Raw genomic sequence first — 18,907 nt, forward strand, 5'->3', positions numbered from 1 at the left:
TCCAGAAAGTTTATTAAATGTTGACAAATGTCAAATAATACCACAGTAACCATTTTTCTTGTTTTTTGTATTTTAAACACAAATTTATGTGATGAGCATGAAGAGGCCACTAAACCAAAAACCAAACCTTTGAGCTGATTCTGACTCATAGCAAACCTACAGGACAGAGCAGAACTGCCCCACAGGGTTTCCAAGGACCGCCTGGTAGATTCCAAGGAATGGCTATTGACCTTTTGGTTAGCAGCCAAACTTTTAACCACTGTGCCACCAGGGCTCTAGAAAGAGTTCACAATTAAAATAAAATTGTCATGTTGGTCTACAATGGTTTGATTAACTCATCTGTCCACTCTATTTTTTATTAATGGAGAACAACAGAAATATACATAATCTAAAACCATGATAATCACTGGATTATTAATACTATTCACACATGCCTTCAGAATACAGCTGGCAAATGTGAAAACTACCCTCAAGTAAGTGACAACATGAAGGAACCCACAAATGCTCTTAATATATAAATAACAGGGCTGGGGAAGCTGTCCTATTTTTCCATTATGCCCTCTTGGTATAAATTACTTTTTCTCTCAGGCAAAGAAAGGCTCAAGAAGGAGGTAGTCAGGTATTGATATTTCAAGTAACAACTTCCCTTCTAGACTGTGGGCCCACATACAAAGAAAAACGCACAGATGGAATTCTTCTTGTTAATAAAGCAAGTGAAAAGGCAGAATTCTTCTTGTCAACAAAGCAAGTAGTTAAGCAAGGCTGATGATCTTGAAAGGGAAATACAAAAGAAGGTAACTATACCTAGGATTCTATTACAAGAGAAGTATGAGTCTCTAAGTTACGCATAGATTAAAATAAGAAACTGCCAAAAAAAAAAAAAAAAAGAAGGGGTACCAATAGCTGTTTTTCCTCCAGGAAACGTAGCCTAATAATTTTACAGATTCAAATTCTCTGAACTTAAAAGGGCTTTTTAATAAGGTCATTAGTCCATCTTCCTGTCTAATGATTTTGATCTTTCCCCTCAAATCTTTAGCATATGGCCACCCTCTGCCTTTTTCAGTGACAGCAAAAACATTCCAGAGTTACCACATTGTATCTCAGGGGAGCTATTATAAATTGCTTCATCATTCCAAAGTGAAAACTGGTTTTCCTATAACTCCATTTTTACCACATCTTAATTCCAGCTCATGGGACCTTAGTAAAAAAATTCTAGAGCCTCTTCCATGAAATAATCCTTTGAATATCTGAAGGCAGCTGGGTCTCCTCTTCTCCATCCTGGACACCCTCTGTTCTTTTGGTCACTTCTCATATGACATAGTCTCAAGACCTTTGAAGCCTCTGGGTCAGTAACTTTTTGAATATATTCTATTTTTTTAATACCTTTTTTTTTTCCTGTTTCAACCATAAAGCCAAATTACATAAAATTTAAACATCACAGATATGCAGAAAGGGCAATTTGAAAGTGTTCTATAACTGCGTTCCTCAGAAATAACCACTGTCAAGGGTTTGGTGCATATTCTGCCATTTTCCCCTGTACATACTTATATATTTTCATATATGGGATTATACTCAGCATGCTGTTTGTCCACTTGCTTTTTTCACATAGCAATATGTGCTATACATCCTTCCACATCAGGATACACAGCTGTACTTCATTTTATTAGCAACATGTTATTCTACCACATGGATGTCCTCTAAATCTCTCACTTACAGATTAGTTATTTCCTTTTTTACTAATAGAAACAATGTTGTAGTGAATAGCCTTGTGTAAGTACGCAGGTATCTGTATGAGTATGTATATGCATGTGTGTGCACTTTATACATTCTTGCTACCATCTCTACAGAATATGTTATTAGAAATGCAATCTCTGAGACATAGCATATGTCTATTTAAGATTTGGATAATTTTGTCAAATTACTTTCTGCAAGTTTTTGCCAATGTTCATTCTCACCAAGAATGTTGTTGCTTTAAAGAAAGACAAACATCTAGGGGCAGTCTGACCAACTCCTCATAGTGCAGAGCTTCATCCCTCTCCTTTGTTCTGAACACCATACTTCAAATAATGCAGTCCAAGTTAGCATTTTGGGGCAGCCATACTGTAAAGTATACAGTCTGTAACATGTAAAGGCTTTTGCATATATTTCTATTAAACCACATCTTCCTTATTCAATGATCAGGAAGCTATATTTTTAGACCCAAGAGTAAAGAATTCTCTATCTTAAGAGAATATTGCCAAGGCAATGCAAAATAGGGACTTACCAATTCATTTTTTGTGCTTAGGTCACTCTCTAGCTCATCACAGTTCTGTTTCTGCAGTATGGCCTCCTCTTTTAACAATTTGTTCAGTTTATCTTGATTTTTAATTTCCTCAAGGAAGCTTGTTTGTTTGCTCTTCAGCTCTTCAGTTTCTATCACCTTCTTTTCCAAGTCTCTTTCTAGTCTTTCTACCTCTCCTGCCAATAAAAATTTAATAGTTTATTTACCATTATCTTTCCTACTTAAAGAGAAAGAAAAATGTTTCTCAAATAAAAGCAAAAGAAGTCTAAGAACAGTGTAAATACAATTCTACTTTAAAAATTAGCCAGTACAGTTTTAGAAAAAGAGTATCTTGATTTTGAAATTGATTTATATTAAGAGAGGTAAGAAGGCATTACCATTTGGATTACATTTTTAAAAATAACACTCTACTTGCATGTATTTAATTCAATTAGTGTTGATGAAGTTTTTCCCTTTAAAAAATAGGTAATATTTTATTTGATATTAGTAATTACACTTAAAAGGATGCTGCAAATGTGTTTGCAAAACAGTCTTTCCTTAAAATCCTTCACAGGCTTCCTACTGTTCTCAGGATAAGATCCAAAAACTTAAATGAAAAGCAGACTAGGCTCTTCATGATCTGGTCCTAACCTCCCTCTCCAGCCTCCTCTTCAATAACACCCCACTACAGCCTTTCTGAAATGATTACGGTTCTTCAGACTTGTGATGCCTTTTCTCACCTACAGAGTTTTATTCATGCTCTCTGTTTGAGTTTGCTGAGCTAACTATTTTGCATCTTCTAGGTCTCTGTTTTAAAAAAAAACACTTCAAGAAGTCTGCCTTCACCTACCCCTTCTCAGGTTAGATGCTTCTCAGGGATACTCCCACACTACCCTATACTTCTGTGGCCCTTGTCATGGGGAGTTATAAATGTGAGCAAGTACTCTGGCTGTCTGCTTTCCCCACTAAAGCTTCATGAAATCAGAAACTGCATCTGGCTCACCACTGGATCCCAAGAGCCCAGCACATTAAAGGCTCCTAATTTGGGTTTACTGGGTTAATTAATATCTGAAGTACTAATAAATGAACCATAAGCAGTTTAAAAATCTTCCCCAATAGTATATTTATATTATGACATTTCTTTGCATTATTTGTATTTTTAATGATTCCAAAACATAAACTTCAGGGTAACAAATGTTGGGTTAAAAACCAAACCCATTACCATCTAGTCGACTGTGACTCATAGTGACCCTATAGGACAGAGTAGAACTGTGCCCTAAGGTTTCTAAGGAGTGGCTGGTGGATCTGAACTGCCAACCTTTTGGTTAGCAGCTGTAGCTCTTAGCCACTGCACCACCAGGGCTCCATAACGTTGGGTTAGTGGAGTCCCAGTTAGTAAAAATTTACCATGTTTCTGAAGTACTGGATTGAACCATATGAAGTTGATGTTTTTGTAGGTTGAAAACAGACTAACATCAATTTCATACAGCTGAACATACAGGCTCATTTCCCAACACTCTAAAATGGCATCTCGTACCTTCCTCCTGCTCCTCAAACCTCCTATATGCCATACTCCTTTCTTCTGTTCTCTTTCTCAGCTGATGACCTCATAAAAGTTCACTGAAAAACCAGAAGCCATCAGTGAGAACCCTTTCATTTTTCTACTACCAAACCAATGAAACTACCCATATCTCCACAAATCTTCTCTCCTTTCTCATGGAAAAAGTGTCCTTCCTGCCTAACGACAATCCTTCTTCTTTTGTCTGTATCTGATCCTCTTGTCTTTTCATGGACCACAGGAATTGAACCAGGATTTGTCTCTCCACTACATTCTTGAATACTCTGTTTCTCTGATTACTAACTTCGAGGTTTACTGTATTTGTTTCTGCCCATTTCCTGGTCTAGAAGCTATGGGTTTTTGTTTGTTTGTTTGTTTGTTGCTAAACTTTGGGCTCATTTTGTTAGGTCCTCCAAAAAAACCAAACCAAACCTGTTGCCATCAAGTCGATTCTGATTCATAGCAACCCTATATGACAGAGTAGAACTGCCCTATAGGGTTTCCAAGGAGCGAATGATGGACTCAAACTGCTGACCTTTTGGTTAGCAGCCACAGCTCTTAATCACTGCACCACCAGGGCTCCACTGTTAGCCCTAGGGAAGTGAAATTCTGGAAGGAAATTCCCAATCTTCACCAAATGTCTACCTTTTATTCACTCTTTAATCCATTATAATCTAGCCTTAAACTGCTCCTGTTAAGACCATCATCATATGTTACTACTCTAAAGCACACGTCTCTGTGTTTATCTTACTTCATGTCTCAGCAACACTGAACATGGTTGACCATTTCCTCTACTGAAACCTTTTTGTCCGAGCTTTTGCAACTCACTATTTCTTGTTTTCTCCTACCGTGCTGATCTCTCCTTCTTAGTCTCCTTATCTAGCTCCTCTTCTTCCCAACTCTTGTCTGGCTGAGTTAATCAATTCCCAGTGAATTAAATGTCATGTTTATAATGATTACTCTCAAATTTAGATCTCTAGTTTACATCTCTTGTCTGAACTCCAGCAGTTGTGGTTCAGTGGTAGAATTCTCACCTTCCATGCAGGAGACCAGGTTTGATTCCTGGTCAATGTGCTTCATGCGTGGCTACCACCCATCTGTCAGTGGAGGCTTGCACGTTGCTATGATACTGAACAGATTTTTAGCAGAGCTTCCAGACTAAGATAGTCTAGGAAAAAAGGCCTGGCAATCTACCTCCAAAAATTAGCCAACAAAACCCCTATGTATTACAAGAGTTAGATCCACAAGTGATGATGGGATGCTGCAGGACCGGGCAGCATTTCATTCCATTGTGCATGAGGTCACCATGAGTTAGGCGTGACTTGACAGCAGCTAACAACAACTACTTGACGGCTCTATTTAGCTGTCTCATAGACATTTCATATTCAACATGTCCAAAGCAAAACTCTGAATTTCCTATTTCCATATGGAGTGCAGTGAATTACAGTAATCCTCCCTTATCCGCATTTCACTTTCTGTGGTTTCAGTTACCCATGGTCAACCACAGTCCGAAGTAATTCATAAGTTTTAAACTGCAAGTCATTCAGAGTAGTATGATGGCATCTCTTGCTGTCCCACTCCATCCCACCTGGGACATGAATCATCTCTTTACACTACCTCCCCATTAGTCACTTAGTAGCCGTCTCAGTTATCAGATCAACTGTTGCAGGATGTATATACAGGAAAAAAAAGCAGTATATATATATATATATACATATACCTTTTTTTATAGGGTTCAGTACTATCTGTAGTTCCAAGTATCCACTGGGGACCTTGGAACATATCCTTCACAGATAAAGGGGGAATACAGTACAAGACCATGAACAGTCTTGTAACTCCCACAAAATAATTGAGTGGGACTACGCAAATAAGGTACATGTGGGTATCCAATAGTCTGCTAATGCAAATAAAGTGCATGGAATTCTTGTAGGGGATTAGACAGTTCACGGTCTTGCTGGGTGTATGGAATGAGAGTAGCCTTGAAATTGATAAAGAGCTTGCTATATTACCAGCTTCCATGACAGAGGTTTTAGAGGGAGACACAGACAGAGAGAAGGAGCTGTAACACTGCAGACAGCAAGAAATGGTGGTGTCACAGCAGCAAAAGTGGTAGCAGTGCTAGATGGCAGGAACCAGGAGACCAACATGAGACGGCTGCGGTGGGGCTTCCTGACCCGTGGCCCTAAGGGCTGTAACACTTGCCTGAGAAGGCCCCAGCAGGACCCAGCAGCAGAAGGCCCTAAGCAGGGCCTGGCGGCAGAGGGTAAAAAGAAGCTATCCTGATCAAAGAATTGTATCCTGAGTTGTTCCGCTTACTTCCATGTTATCCTAATCCTGAGCTGTACCCTGTTGCTTCCCTAATAAGCCACTTATCTTTAAGTACGGTTTGTGAATTCTGTGAGACATAGCAGTGAATGACTGAACCCATAGACAGGAGGAAAAGTACTGAGGAGAAGAGCAATAGTTGGTATTAGAGATGATAGAGAGGCACAGCAGTTTGGAGAAGCTGGACATTTGGGACATCTTTAACCTTCACTTCACAGGGGCCAATGTTGTGCTGATTTTCATAGAAGAAATTATTCATTTACCATAAATGATATCATCATCCAAGCACTTACTCTCAGAAGCCTGGGAATTATTCAATCCATTAGAAAGTGCTAGTTACTCTACCACCAAAACTGATCTAAAATTCTCCATCTTTTCTCCATTTCCAAGTCTAATAACCAAGTGACTAACATTTTTAGTCTGGATACTGCAATAACCTCCTAACAGGCTTTTTTACCCTCCTCCAATTTTACCCTGCTCCAAGCCAATCTCCACTCAGCATCAAAACTGATCTTCTCAATATATAAACTGGATCATGTCCCACTCCTGCTTAAAAATGACCAATGGCTTCCCACTGCACTTGAAATAAAATTCAAACTCCAAGGCCCTGCATCACCTTGCCTCTCCCTGCCTCTTCAAGACCTGGAGTAAGGAAACCAAAAGGGAAGAACACACTCAGCATTTCTCAAGCTGGAAGAACTGAAGAAAAAATTCAAACCTCAAGTTGCAATACTGAAGGATTCTACAGGGAATATTCTAAATGACACAGAAAGCATCAAAAGAAGACAGAAGGAACACACATAGTCACTGTACCAAAAAGAAATGGTCAATGTTCAATGATTTCAGGAGGTAGCATATGACCAAGAACTGACAGTACTGAAGGAAGAAATCCAAGCTGCACTAAAGGCACTGGTGAAAAACAATGCTCCAGGAATTGACAAAATACCAGTTGAGATGTTTCAAAAGGATGCAGCACAGGAGATGCTCACCTGTCCATGCCAACAAATTCAGAAGAGATTGGGTGCCCCCAAAACATGTGTCAACATGGCTAGTCCATGATTTCCAGTATTGTGTGGTTGTCCTCCATTTTGTGATCTGGTGTAATTATTCTATGTGTTATAAATCTTAACCTCTATGATGTTAATGAAACAGGATTAGAGGCAGTTTTATTAACGAGGCAGGACACAATCTACAGGATTAGGTTATATTTTGAGTCACTCTCTTTTAAGATGTAAAAGAGAGAAGTGATTAGAGAGGAGAGGGACCTCCTACCACCAAGAATGAAGAGCCAGGAGTGGCACTCGTCCTTTGGACATGGGGTCCCTGTGCTGAGAAACTCCTAGACTCAGGGAAAGATGGATGACAAGGACATTTCCCCAGAGCTGACAGCTCCAGAACCCTTCCCCTGGAGCTGGTACTCTGAATTCAGACTTCAAACCTCCTAGAGAATAAATGTTTGTTAAAGCCATCCACTTGGGTATTTCTGTTATAGCAGTACTAGGTAACTAAGACACTAGCCAATCAACTGGAAGAGATTCATATTTGTGCCCATTCCAAAGAAAGGTGAGCCAACAGAATACGGAAACCATTGAACAATATCATTAATATCAAAAACAACTAAAATTTTGCTGAAGATCATCCAAAAGAAGTTGCAGCAGTACATCAACTGAGAACTCCCAGAAATTCAAGCTGGATTCAGAAGAGGATGGGGAACCAGGGATATCATTGCTGATGTCAGATGGATCATGGATGAAAGCAGAGGATACCAGAAAGGTATTTACCTGTGTTCTACTGACTACACAAAAGCATTCGACCGTGTGGATCATAACAAATTATGGATAGCACTGCAAACAACAGGAATTCCAGAACACTTAATTGTCCTCATGCGGAACCTGTACATAGACCAAGAGGCAGTCATTCGAATAGAACAAGGGAATACTGCATGATTTAAAGTCAGGAAAGGTATTTGTCAGGGTTGTATCCTTTCACCATACTTATTCAATCTGTATGCTAAGCAAATGATCTGAAAATCTGGACTACATGAAGAAGAACACAGCAACAAGACTGGGGTAAGACTTATTAACAACCTTCGATATGCAGGTGACATAGCCTTGCCAGCTGAAAGGGAAGAGGCCTTGAAGTACTTACTGAGGAAAGTCAAAGACTACAGCCTTCAGTATGGAATACACCTCAACATTAAGAAAACAAAAATTCTCACAACTGGACCAATAAGCAACATCATGATAAAAGGAGAAAATAAGGAAGTTTTCAAGGATTTTATTTTACTTGGATCCACAACCAATGCCCATGGAAAGAGCAGTCAAGAAATCAAACAATGTTTTGCATTGGGCAAATCTGCTGCAAAAGACCTCTTTGAAGTGTTGAAAAGCAAAGATGTCACTTTGAGGACTAAGGTGCACCTGACCCAAGCCATGGTGTTTTCAATCATCTCAGATGCGTGTAAAAGCTGGACAATGAATACCGAAGATAGAGGAAGGATTGATGCATCTGAATTACAGTGTCAGTGAAGAACACTGAATATACTGTGGACTACCAAAAGAACGAACAAATCTGTCTTGGAAGAAGTACAGCCAGAATGCGCCTAAGAAGGGAGGATGGCGAGACTCTGTCTCACATACTTTGGACATGTTATCAGGAGGAACTAGTCCCTGGAGAAGGACATCATGCTTAGTAGAGGGTCAGCAAAAAGGAGGAAGGCCCTCAACAAGATGGACTGACACAGTGGCTACAACAATGGGCTCAAACATAGCAATGACAGTGAGGATGGTACAGGGCTGGGCAGTTGTTTTGTTCTGTTGTACATGGGATCGCTTTGAGTTGGAACTAACTTGATGGCACCTAACAGCATCTCTCCAAACCTATCTTCCCATCACACTGGTCTTCTTTCAGGACCTTGAAGTCATTAGAGTCTTTCCAACCTCAACAGACAAGCTGATGTCCCTCCCTGAGCACCATTCTTCACATGACTAACCCCCTCTTCCCTTTGCCTTCAGCCTAAATGTCAATTCCTCAGAGAGGCATTCCTTTACCATTTTCCCTAAAAGGAGGCCCCCCTTTGTTACTTTGAGTTTGCTTGCTTTTTGTCTGTCTCCTCTCCCTAAGAGATAAGCTGCATGAAGGCCAGCACCGTATGTCTTGTTCACTACTGCATCCTTAGTGCTAAGTACAACGTCTGGCTCACAGAACATCCTCAATAAATATCTGTTGAATGAATTAGTTTATGGTACCATTTTTCAAGTAAATTTTAATAGTATTACAAAGTTCATCATACTTTTCTGGAAAACTTCTGAAAAATAAATTCCTCCCACACCCAAACTTGGTTCTTTTAAAATGTCACCTTACCTAAACTGAATCTCTCGAAAGCCTCCTGTCTGTTCTGAGTGGTTACTGGCTGACCTTCCAAACTTTCCAGTGAACGGAGGTGGAAAATGGTAAACTGCTGGTAATGAGGAAGAGCCATAATTGGATTTTCAAGTAGGATCAGGGAAGTTAAATCTTGAAGAGGTTTCAACTTGCTTACATTCTGGAGCTGAAGAGACACATAACATGAATATTAATATAATATAATTTAAAAACCATAAACATACCTCAAGGAAGTAATAAATTAAAAGAAAATGCTCTTAACATGGCAAGGAACCTGCTCATGAAACCCATTATCTGAAAGAAGTGGTGGTAGGAGAGGGGTAGAAAGAAAGAACACAGTTTTTGAGTATCTATAGTGTGTCAGTGCAATATCAGACATTTTTCATATACCATTTCATCTGTAATTTCTCAAAACACTTATAATGTAAGTATTGTCTTAATTTTACAGATGAAAAACTGAGGCCCAAAGGTTAACTTGCCAAGGCCCAGAGCTTGTAAATGAATGAAATAAGATTTGAATTCAGGTCTGTATAATTCTAAGCCTACGGTCTTTTCATTACAATGATTGAACAAATGGAAAATACGGACGGCTATAAAAAAGATCTTGGTAAATTTTCGGATATCAGAGTCACGATTGACGTTAAAAGAAAAAGCATATGTAGAGATGCCCACATTTTTGAAGGTGATATTAAGGAGTGTAACCACAGCTTCTCTCACATCTTGGCCTAGTGATGTGAGATAAAAGGCTGAACAGAACCTAGAAGTGACCCCAAACAGAAGGTAGCAAGTTTTAAACTCTAACTTATTCTTAAGAATTCTCTAAAAATCAGTGATTCCTAATGAGATTTGGAAGGATGTGTAGTTTGAAAAAAAGCATATTCAATAATGCAGTATAATTTTACATTTAGAAAAGTGGGGGGAAAATAAACTACAGAGAGGAAAGCACTACGCAAACTTTTTTCTCATAGGGGATAGGCAGAGTCCTATCATCTCTAATTGGATGTGGTACAGCAGAGGGGGCACAGGCTTCTCTAGATGGGTTTATCAAAATCTCTGCAGAAACGTGAGATTTTTATGTTTATCCAAAGAGGGGTTTAAAAAGGTTGAGAAACACTACCCTAAAGAGCAAGTAAAATAAATCTTTCTTTTTTTAAGTGAATGTATATCAGTATATGCCAATGTCACATATAAATTGGGACAAGAAAGTCAGACAAAATGAGAAACAAAAAATATCTCTGGAATGATTTCACCATTGCCATTGGCTGACAATGAGTACTATCTAAAGATTATTTACTTTGAGTAGTATTTGTGGCAAAATTTAGACTCACGACTAGCTCTTCTCATCGCCCCATAAGCTCCAAGAGCTCCAAGGTGGGAGCAACATGGCGTGGGACTTAGGCTCTGAGGCTCTTTGGCTGTTGCTGCTCAGACACTGTAAATTGTATGACATTAAACAAATGCTATTTATTATTACTGGTCTCCAATAATAATACATTGTGAAGGTTTAATTAAGAGAACCTTAGAATCATTTTACGTTTTAAAGTATTTTCACGTTACTTCATCTGAGCCCCGTAACTCCGTTATAAAGCAGTACGGGGATTATCTTCTCCAATTTAAACATGAGATAATGAATTTTAGAAACATTAAGGGATCCTCCACATTCAAAGAAAGCAAGTCTAGGCATTTTTCATTTTTTACTCTATGATCTTTCATTTTCTACTTCTACTTTTGATTTTCTACTTCTTTCATTTTGTGTTTGGTCAAAAGACCAAAGAACTTAAGAGAAGAAAACCCATTTAAAAAAAAAAAAAACTCAGGTTTTAATCTTTTTTTTCCATCAAGTCTAAAAATTTGAAAAGTAATTCTTCCCACTGTGAATAACTTACCGATGATATCTTGTTGCCTTTTAGATTGAGGACCTGTAAAGATTTTAATTTCTTCCCTAACCATGCTGGTATATGTTCAATTTCATTTCCTGCGAGGTTTAACTTTTGCAGATTACACATATTTTCTATTCCTTCAATTTTGCTGGAAACCAAAGGATAAAATCAAACTTTATGAGTACAACGATAGAGTCCTCCATTGTATTTTTTTGGAAAAAAACAGCCTTGGTCTCATTTGGGGTTACTTTTCACAGTTTTAACTTATCAATTCTGTTCATAAATGAGAAACAAAAGACATGGCTAAAAACAAATTTACTAGAAGAGCTAAACTGTCAACCCATCATTACTGTGCCCAGTAATCCTACCCATCTTACTATCAGGCTTCAGGGCCCCACAACACTGAGAAACATACTAATCCTTGAAATAAGTGATCCAAGCACCAACAACCAGAAAACTTGTCCTAAATCCAAGCCCTGAACTCATTTAATATACAGTATTAACAAACATTATAGACTGGAAACGAACTGGAAAAGAAGAGTCTGTCAGTGGCAATGTCACAGACCACTGTGAAAAGTAATAGCTGACAGCCCAGAAAGAGCTGAAAAACTCAAAAGCACACTCTACTACACGCTGAAGTCTTACGCTAGAGAAAATGCTCTTATTACCTAACATCACCACAAAACAATTATTTATGCCAGCAAAATATGGCTACCATTTTTTGCTGTGTTTATCAATATAAATATTTTAATTATAGTATTTAAATTAATAAACCATTTATCACCCATGTTGTTCAATTTTAATGGATGAGTTATTTTCCGAAGTGAATTCCAATTTAATTTCTTGGTAAATTCTCTATACTGGGCAAATATTTCTAAGTTTTTCTATTTTCATTTTTATTTTGTGGATATTATTTCAACAGGATCAATTCTTTTTTATGTAAACTTTATACTAAGGATTTCACTTATCAGTTTTTTTTTTTTTTTCCATTTCAATTTTGTTTTACTATAGCTTTTGCCACTGTTAGTTTTGTTGGCCATTATTTATAGCAAGTCTAATTCTGGGGATAAAGTGTATAGATATAAAGACTTTCAAGATTTGATTTAATTCTTGCATCAGTTTTTGTCTATAATTAAGTTTTCTATGTGCAGCTTTAACCACTATTTTATTAGGTTTATTTCTAACAGTTAACAGTTATTACAAATTAAAAACAAGACTGAGCAGGTATTTCTTGTAGCAATGAGCAAAGAACAGTAGGAAATACATAGGATTAAAATGGGGTTGAAATATCTTTCAGACCAAAATGGCAGGGTTAAAACATTCTGTTTCACGTCAACATCCTTAATGTAATAAGGCAATGAAACAGACTATATCTAGGAAAATTTCTATCGATGATGGAATTAAGAAAATAAAATTTAGTACTCAAAAACGTATATCCTTCTTTGATAATGCTAGATAAGGTATTATTCTGTACTTTAGTAATACCAAAACATAAAGGTAATTATCATATGTGGAAAGCTAGACTATCAATGTGCCTACTCTTTCAAAGTATTCTTTCAGCAAGTTGGGTAGTGCTAATCTACCTCTCCAATAAAGATCATGCAATGCTACCTAAAGTATTTACTTACCTGATTTTGTTATATGATAAATTGAGTTCACGTAATTTTAATAGCTTATCCACCTTCTCAATCTTTTCAATGAGATTATAGCTGAGATTCAGTACTTCAAGTCGAACACATTTTTCCAAATTTTCGATATACTGATTAGAAACAAACGCATAAATAGTTTATACAACAGATGCCTTGACATAACATATAACATCTAAGTATGTGCACCAGGGACTGTTTTGATCAGTCATTAGAGAATAATGACCCTTTACTACTACTTGACAATTCCTTGGTATAGGTCTCCTGAGCAGGAGTAGTGATTCTCCTCAAACTGTCAAACTCTCCTTGCCTCTCAGTGGACAACATCACTTCCTACATACTAAGAGGCTCAAGACTGTCCAAGAAGCACACCCCCATTATCCGTCCCTCCTCCTCAACTTTTTGATGCCTCTCCTTCCCTCCTCTCCTCCCCTTCAAGAGATAGCTCCCTTCTTTTTTAAGTTAAACTACTTACTTATGTCATTGCATAACCCCAACTCACCTTCTGCCCCATGCTCTGTATCTTCGACTTTTTTCTGTCTCCTGGATCTTCCCCCCTCAAGTTTAAGAACACTCATTGTTCAACAGATATTCATTATACACTTATTACATAACAAGAATGGTACCAAATAACGGGACTATAGCAGTGAACTAGACAATTTCCCTGCCACATAGAGTCTAGGTTCAATATACTCAAGTCTCTTCTATGTAAAACAAATCACCTTACATTGAACTTGTTTTTCTATCAAGCCATCATTTTATTTCCCTTATCTGCCACCAATATTCTCACAAGAGTTGTCTACCTTTGCTCATTCTGCCTTGTAAGTATTCCTATTCTACTGGTAAGGCAATACATCTTCTGTCTCCATTAGTCCATTCAAATAATTCTCTCCTAGGTCACCATTCATTCATCTACTCCACAAATATTTATGAAACATGGATTACGTACCCGTACCAGGAGCTGCTCTAGGTACTGGAAATACAATGGTGAATAAGGGAACATGGCTCTTATTCTCATTCAGAGACAGACAATAAACAAGCAAATAAGATTTTCAGATAGTGATGAGTACTACCAAGAAAACAAAGATAACATGATGTGACAGAGTGCAAGCACCAAGAGGGTAGATTTTGTCTGTTGTGTTCACAGCATTAGCACTACTGCCTGGCACACAGTAGGTGCCAAAAAAAAAATCTGCTGACTGAAATAATGAGAGGGGGAAACCGGGGAGAGGATATCTAATTGTGAGTTCCTGATAAGAGAAAGCCCCACAGAGAAAGAAACACCGCACTTTTTAATTGCCAATTCAAAATGCCTTCATTCTATTTGACTGTTCTGACATTTTATATTCTCCTTTCTTGCTCAAAGTTTCTCCTCCTTTGGCCTCCAATGACCATACTCTTCAATCTTCTCCTTTCCCAACAGCTCTTTCAGGCTTCTTCATTGGGTCTGTCTGTTCCATCTACTCTCTCTCACTCTCTGATTCTCCCTCACAATTTCTCCTCTTAATCCTAGGCATTCTTCCCACTAAGCTTTAAGTTCCTGGAGATCAGAAACTAAGTTTATTTACCTTGGTATCTAACACCACACCCTAACACAATGCCTGGCATATAATAACCACATAATAAATATTTACTAATTCGATATTTCACTTTCACGATTTTTAAACTCAAGCATGTTACCTTTTTCCTTTTTAATTACACAAGTAATATATGAATGCATTCAAAATCTCAAACAAAACATAAAACATTCGCTTCATCTACCTCCTTTCTCCCCTAAAAAATTTCCAATGCTCAGAGGAAACCACTGTTAAGAGGCTGGTATGTATACACCCATATCTTTCGAATGATTTACAAGTATGCAGAAAGAAAGAGATTTTTTTTAAAAAAATTTTCTTGGGATCATGCTATCCAAAAGTTCTAGAATTCTTTTTTTCACTTATTGTATTGAGAACATTTCCTACATTAATGCAGAGAGTTCTAATTCATTTTTTAAAAGAACTTCATAGCATTTCATGACATACTGCACCATAATCTATTTAGCCAATCCCCTATTGACATATATTTAGCGATTTCTTTTTTTCTATTTTAAATAATGCTATAAAAAGCATACATAGGGGTGGAGCCAAGACGGCGGACTAGGCAGACGCTACCTCGGATACCTCTTACAACAAAGACACGGAAAAACAAGTGAATCGATCACATACATAACAATCTACGAACCCTGAACAACAAACACAGATTTAGAGATGGAGAACGAACTAATACGGGGAAGCAGCGATTGTTTCCAGAGCCTGCAGCCAGCGTACCAGTCAGGTACGGCACAAGCACAGAGAGCGGCTCAACCCCCCTGAACTAACCCCGGGAGGGGGACCAGCCGGTTCCACGGGCGGCGTGGGACGCAGCCGGTAGGAGAAGTCCCCGGGAGGCAGTGACTGGTCTTGGAGCAGAAAGAGCAGCATCCGAGCCGGGGAACCGTCCCGCAGGGATTTGGACTGGACGCAGTGGATTTTCTGGAAAAACTAGTTTCCCAGTGATGGCTCGGAGACAACAATCCATATCAAACCACTTAAAGAAGCAGACCATGACAGCTTCTCCAACCCCCCAAACAAAAGAATCAAAATCTTTCCCAAATGAAGATACAATCTTGGAATTATCAGATACAGAATATAAAAAACTAATTTACAGAATGCTTAATGATATCACAAATGAAATTAGGATATCTGCAGAAAAAGCCAAGGAACACACTGATAAAACTGTTGAAGAACTCAAAAAGATTATTCAAGAACATACTGGAAAAATTAATGAGTTGCAAGAATCCATAGAGAGACAACATGTAGAAATCCAAAAGATTAACAATAAAATAACAGAATTAGACAACACACTAGGAAGTCAGAGGAGCAGACTCGAGCAATTAGAATGCAGACTGGGACATCTGGAGGACCAGGGAATCAACACCAACATAGCTGAAAAAAAATCAGATAAAAGAATTAAAAAAAATGAAGAAACCCTAAGAATTATGTGGGACTCTATCAAGAAGGATAACCTGCGGGTGATTGGAGTCCCAGAACAGGGAGTGGGGACAGAAAACACAGAGAAAATAGTTGAAGAACTCCTGACAGAAAACTTCCCTGACATCATGAAAGACGAAAGGATAGCTATCCAAGATGCTCATCGAACCCCATTTAAGATTGATCCAAAAAGAAAAACACCAAGACATATTATCATCAAACTCACCAAAACCAAAGATAAACAGAAAATTTTAAAAGCAGCCAGGGAGAAAAGAAAGGTTTCCTTCAAGGGAGAATCAATAAGAATATGTTCTGACTACTCAGCAGAAACCATGCAGGCAAGAAGGGAATGGGACGACATATACAGAACACTGAAGGAGAAAAACTGCCAGCCAAGGATCATATATCCAGCAAAACTCTCTCTAAAATATGAAGGCGAAATTAAGATATTTACAGATAAACACAAGTTGAGAGAATTTGCAAAAACCAAACCAAAGCTACGAGAAATACTAAAGGATATTGTTTGGTCAGAGAACCAATAATATCAGATATCAGCACAACACAAGGTCACAAAACAGAACGTCCTGATATCAACTCAAATAGGGAAATCACAAAAACAAACAAATTAAGATTAATTAAAAAAAATAATAAATACACATAACAGGGAATCATGGAAGTCAATAGGTAAAAGATCACAATAATCAAAAAGAGGGACTAAATACAGGAGGCATTGAACTGCCATATGGAGAGTGATACAAGGCGATATAGAAGAATAGAAGTTAGGTTTTTACTTAGAAAAATAGGGGTAAATAATAAGGTAACCACAAAAAGGTATAACAACTCTATAACTCAAGATAAAAACCAAGAAAAACGTAACGACTCAAGTAACATAAAGTCAAGCACTATGAAAATGAGGATCTCACAATTTACTAAGAAAAACGCCTCAGCACAAAAAAGTATGTGGAAAAATGAAATTGTCAACAACACACATAAAAAGGCATCAAAATGACAGCACTAAAAACTTATTTATCTATAATTACCCTGAATGTAAATGGACTAAATGCACCAATAAAGAGACAGAGAGTCACAGACTGGATAAAGAAACACGATCCATCTATATGCTGCCTACAAGAGACACACCTTAGACTTAGAGACACAAACAAACTAAAACTCAAAGGATGGAAAAAAGTATATCAAGCAAACAATAAGCAAAAAAGAAGAGGAGTAGCAATATTAATTTCTGACAAAATAGACTTTAGACTTAAATCCACCACAAAGGATAAAGAAGGACACTATATAATGATAAAAGGGACAATTGATCAGGAAGACAGAACCATATTAAATATTTATGCACCCAATGACAGGGCTGCAAGATACATAAATCAAATTTTAACAGAATTGAAAAGCGAGATAGATACCTCCACAATTATAGTAGGAGACTTCAACACACCACTTTCGGAGAAGGACAGGACATCCAGTAAGAAGCTCAACAGAGACACGGAAGATCTAATTACAACAATCAACCAACTTGACCTCATTGACTTATACAGAACTCTCCACCAAACTGCTGCAAAATATACTTTTTTTTCTAGCGCACATGGAACATTCTCTAGAATAGACCACATATTAGGTCATAAAACAAACCTTTGCAGAGTCCAAAACATCGAAATATTACAAAGCATCTTCTCAGACCACAAGGCAATAAAACTAGAGATCAATAACAGAAAAACTAGGGAAAAGAAATCAAATACTTGGAAAATGAACAACACCCTTCTGAAAAAAGACTGGGTTATACAAGACATTAAGGAGGGAATAAGGAAATTCATAGAAAGCAACGAGAATGAAAATACTTCCTATCAAAACCTCTGGGACACAGCAAAAGCAGTGCTCAGAGGCCAATTTATATCGATAAATGCACACATACAAAAAGAAGAAAGAGACAAAATCAGAGAACTGTCCCGACAACTTGAGCAAATAGAAAGTGAGCAACAAAAGAATCCATCAGGCACCCGAAGAAAACAAATAATAAAAATTAGAGCTGAACTAAATGAATTAGAGAACAGAAAAACAATTGAAAGAATTAACAAAGCCAAAAGCTGGTTCTTTGAAAAAATTAACAAAATTGATAAACCATTGGCTAGACTGACTAAAGAAAAACAGGAAAGGAAACAAATAACCCGAATAAGAAACGAGAAGGACCACATCACAACAGAACCAAATGAAATCAAAAGAATCATATCAGATTACTACATAAAATTGTACTCTAACAAATTTGAAAACCTAGAAGAAATGGATAAATTCTTGGAACAACACTACTTACCTAAACTAACACATACAGAAGTAGAACAACTAAATAGACCCATAACAAAAAAAGAGATTGAAACGGTAATCAAAAAACTCCCAACAAAAAAAAAAAAGCCCTGGCCCGGACGGCTTCACTGCAGAGTTCTACCAAACTTTCAGAGAAGAGTTAACACCACTACTCCTGAAGGTATTCCAAAGCATAGAAAATGACGGAATACTACCCAACTCATTCTATGAAGCCACCATCTCCCTGATACCAAAACCAGGTAAAGACATTACAAAAAAAGAAAATTATAGACCTATATCCCTCATGAACATTGATGCAAAAATCCTCAACAAAATTCTAGCCAATAGAATCCAACAACACATCAAAAAAATAATTCACCATGATCAAGTGGGATTTATACCAGGTATGCAAGGCTGGTTTAATATCAGAAAAACTATTAATGTAATCCATCACATAAATAAAACAAAAGACAAAAACCACATGATCTTATCAATTGATGCAGAAAAGGCATTTGACAAAGTCCAACACCCATTCA

The 18,907-nt window shown here is 37.6% G+C and overlaps 1 protein-coding gene across 13 annotated transcripts in view; it reads right to left on the reverse strand.

The window, feature by feature from the left end:
• CNTRL (centriolin) overlaps positions 1-18,907 on the reverse strand; it is a 106,214-nt gene that overhangs the window by 77,619 nt on the left and 9,688 nt on the right. For 12 of the 13 annotated variants that reach the window (XM_023544982.2, XM_023544984.2, XM_023544983.2 and 9 more), the window contains exons 4-7: positions 13,036-13,166; positions 11,414-11,555; positions 9,507-9,693; positions 2,264-2,457 (exon numbers count right to left, since the gene is read on the reverse strand). In XM_023544982.2, the coding sequence (XP_023400750.2) occupies positions 2,264-2,457; positions 9,507-9,693; positions 11,414-11,555; positions 13,036-13,166 (654 nt within the window). Of the gene's footprint in view, positions 1-2,263; positions 2,458-9,506; positions 9,694-11,413; positions 11,556-13,035; positions 13,167-18,907 lie in introns of those variants that run through there. The other variant, XM_023544985.2, reaches the window with a different exon arrangement.

Source organism: Loxodonta africana, chromosome 9 (genome assembly GCF_030014295.1).
Source record: "Loxodonta africana isolate mLoxAfr1 chromosome 9, mLoxAfr1.hap2, whole genome shotgun sequence".
Taxonomy (NCBI): domain Eukaryota; kingdom Metazoa; phylum Chordata; class Mammalia; order Proboscidea; family Elephantidae; genus Loxodonta; species Loxodonta africana.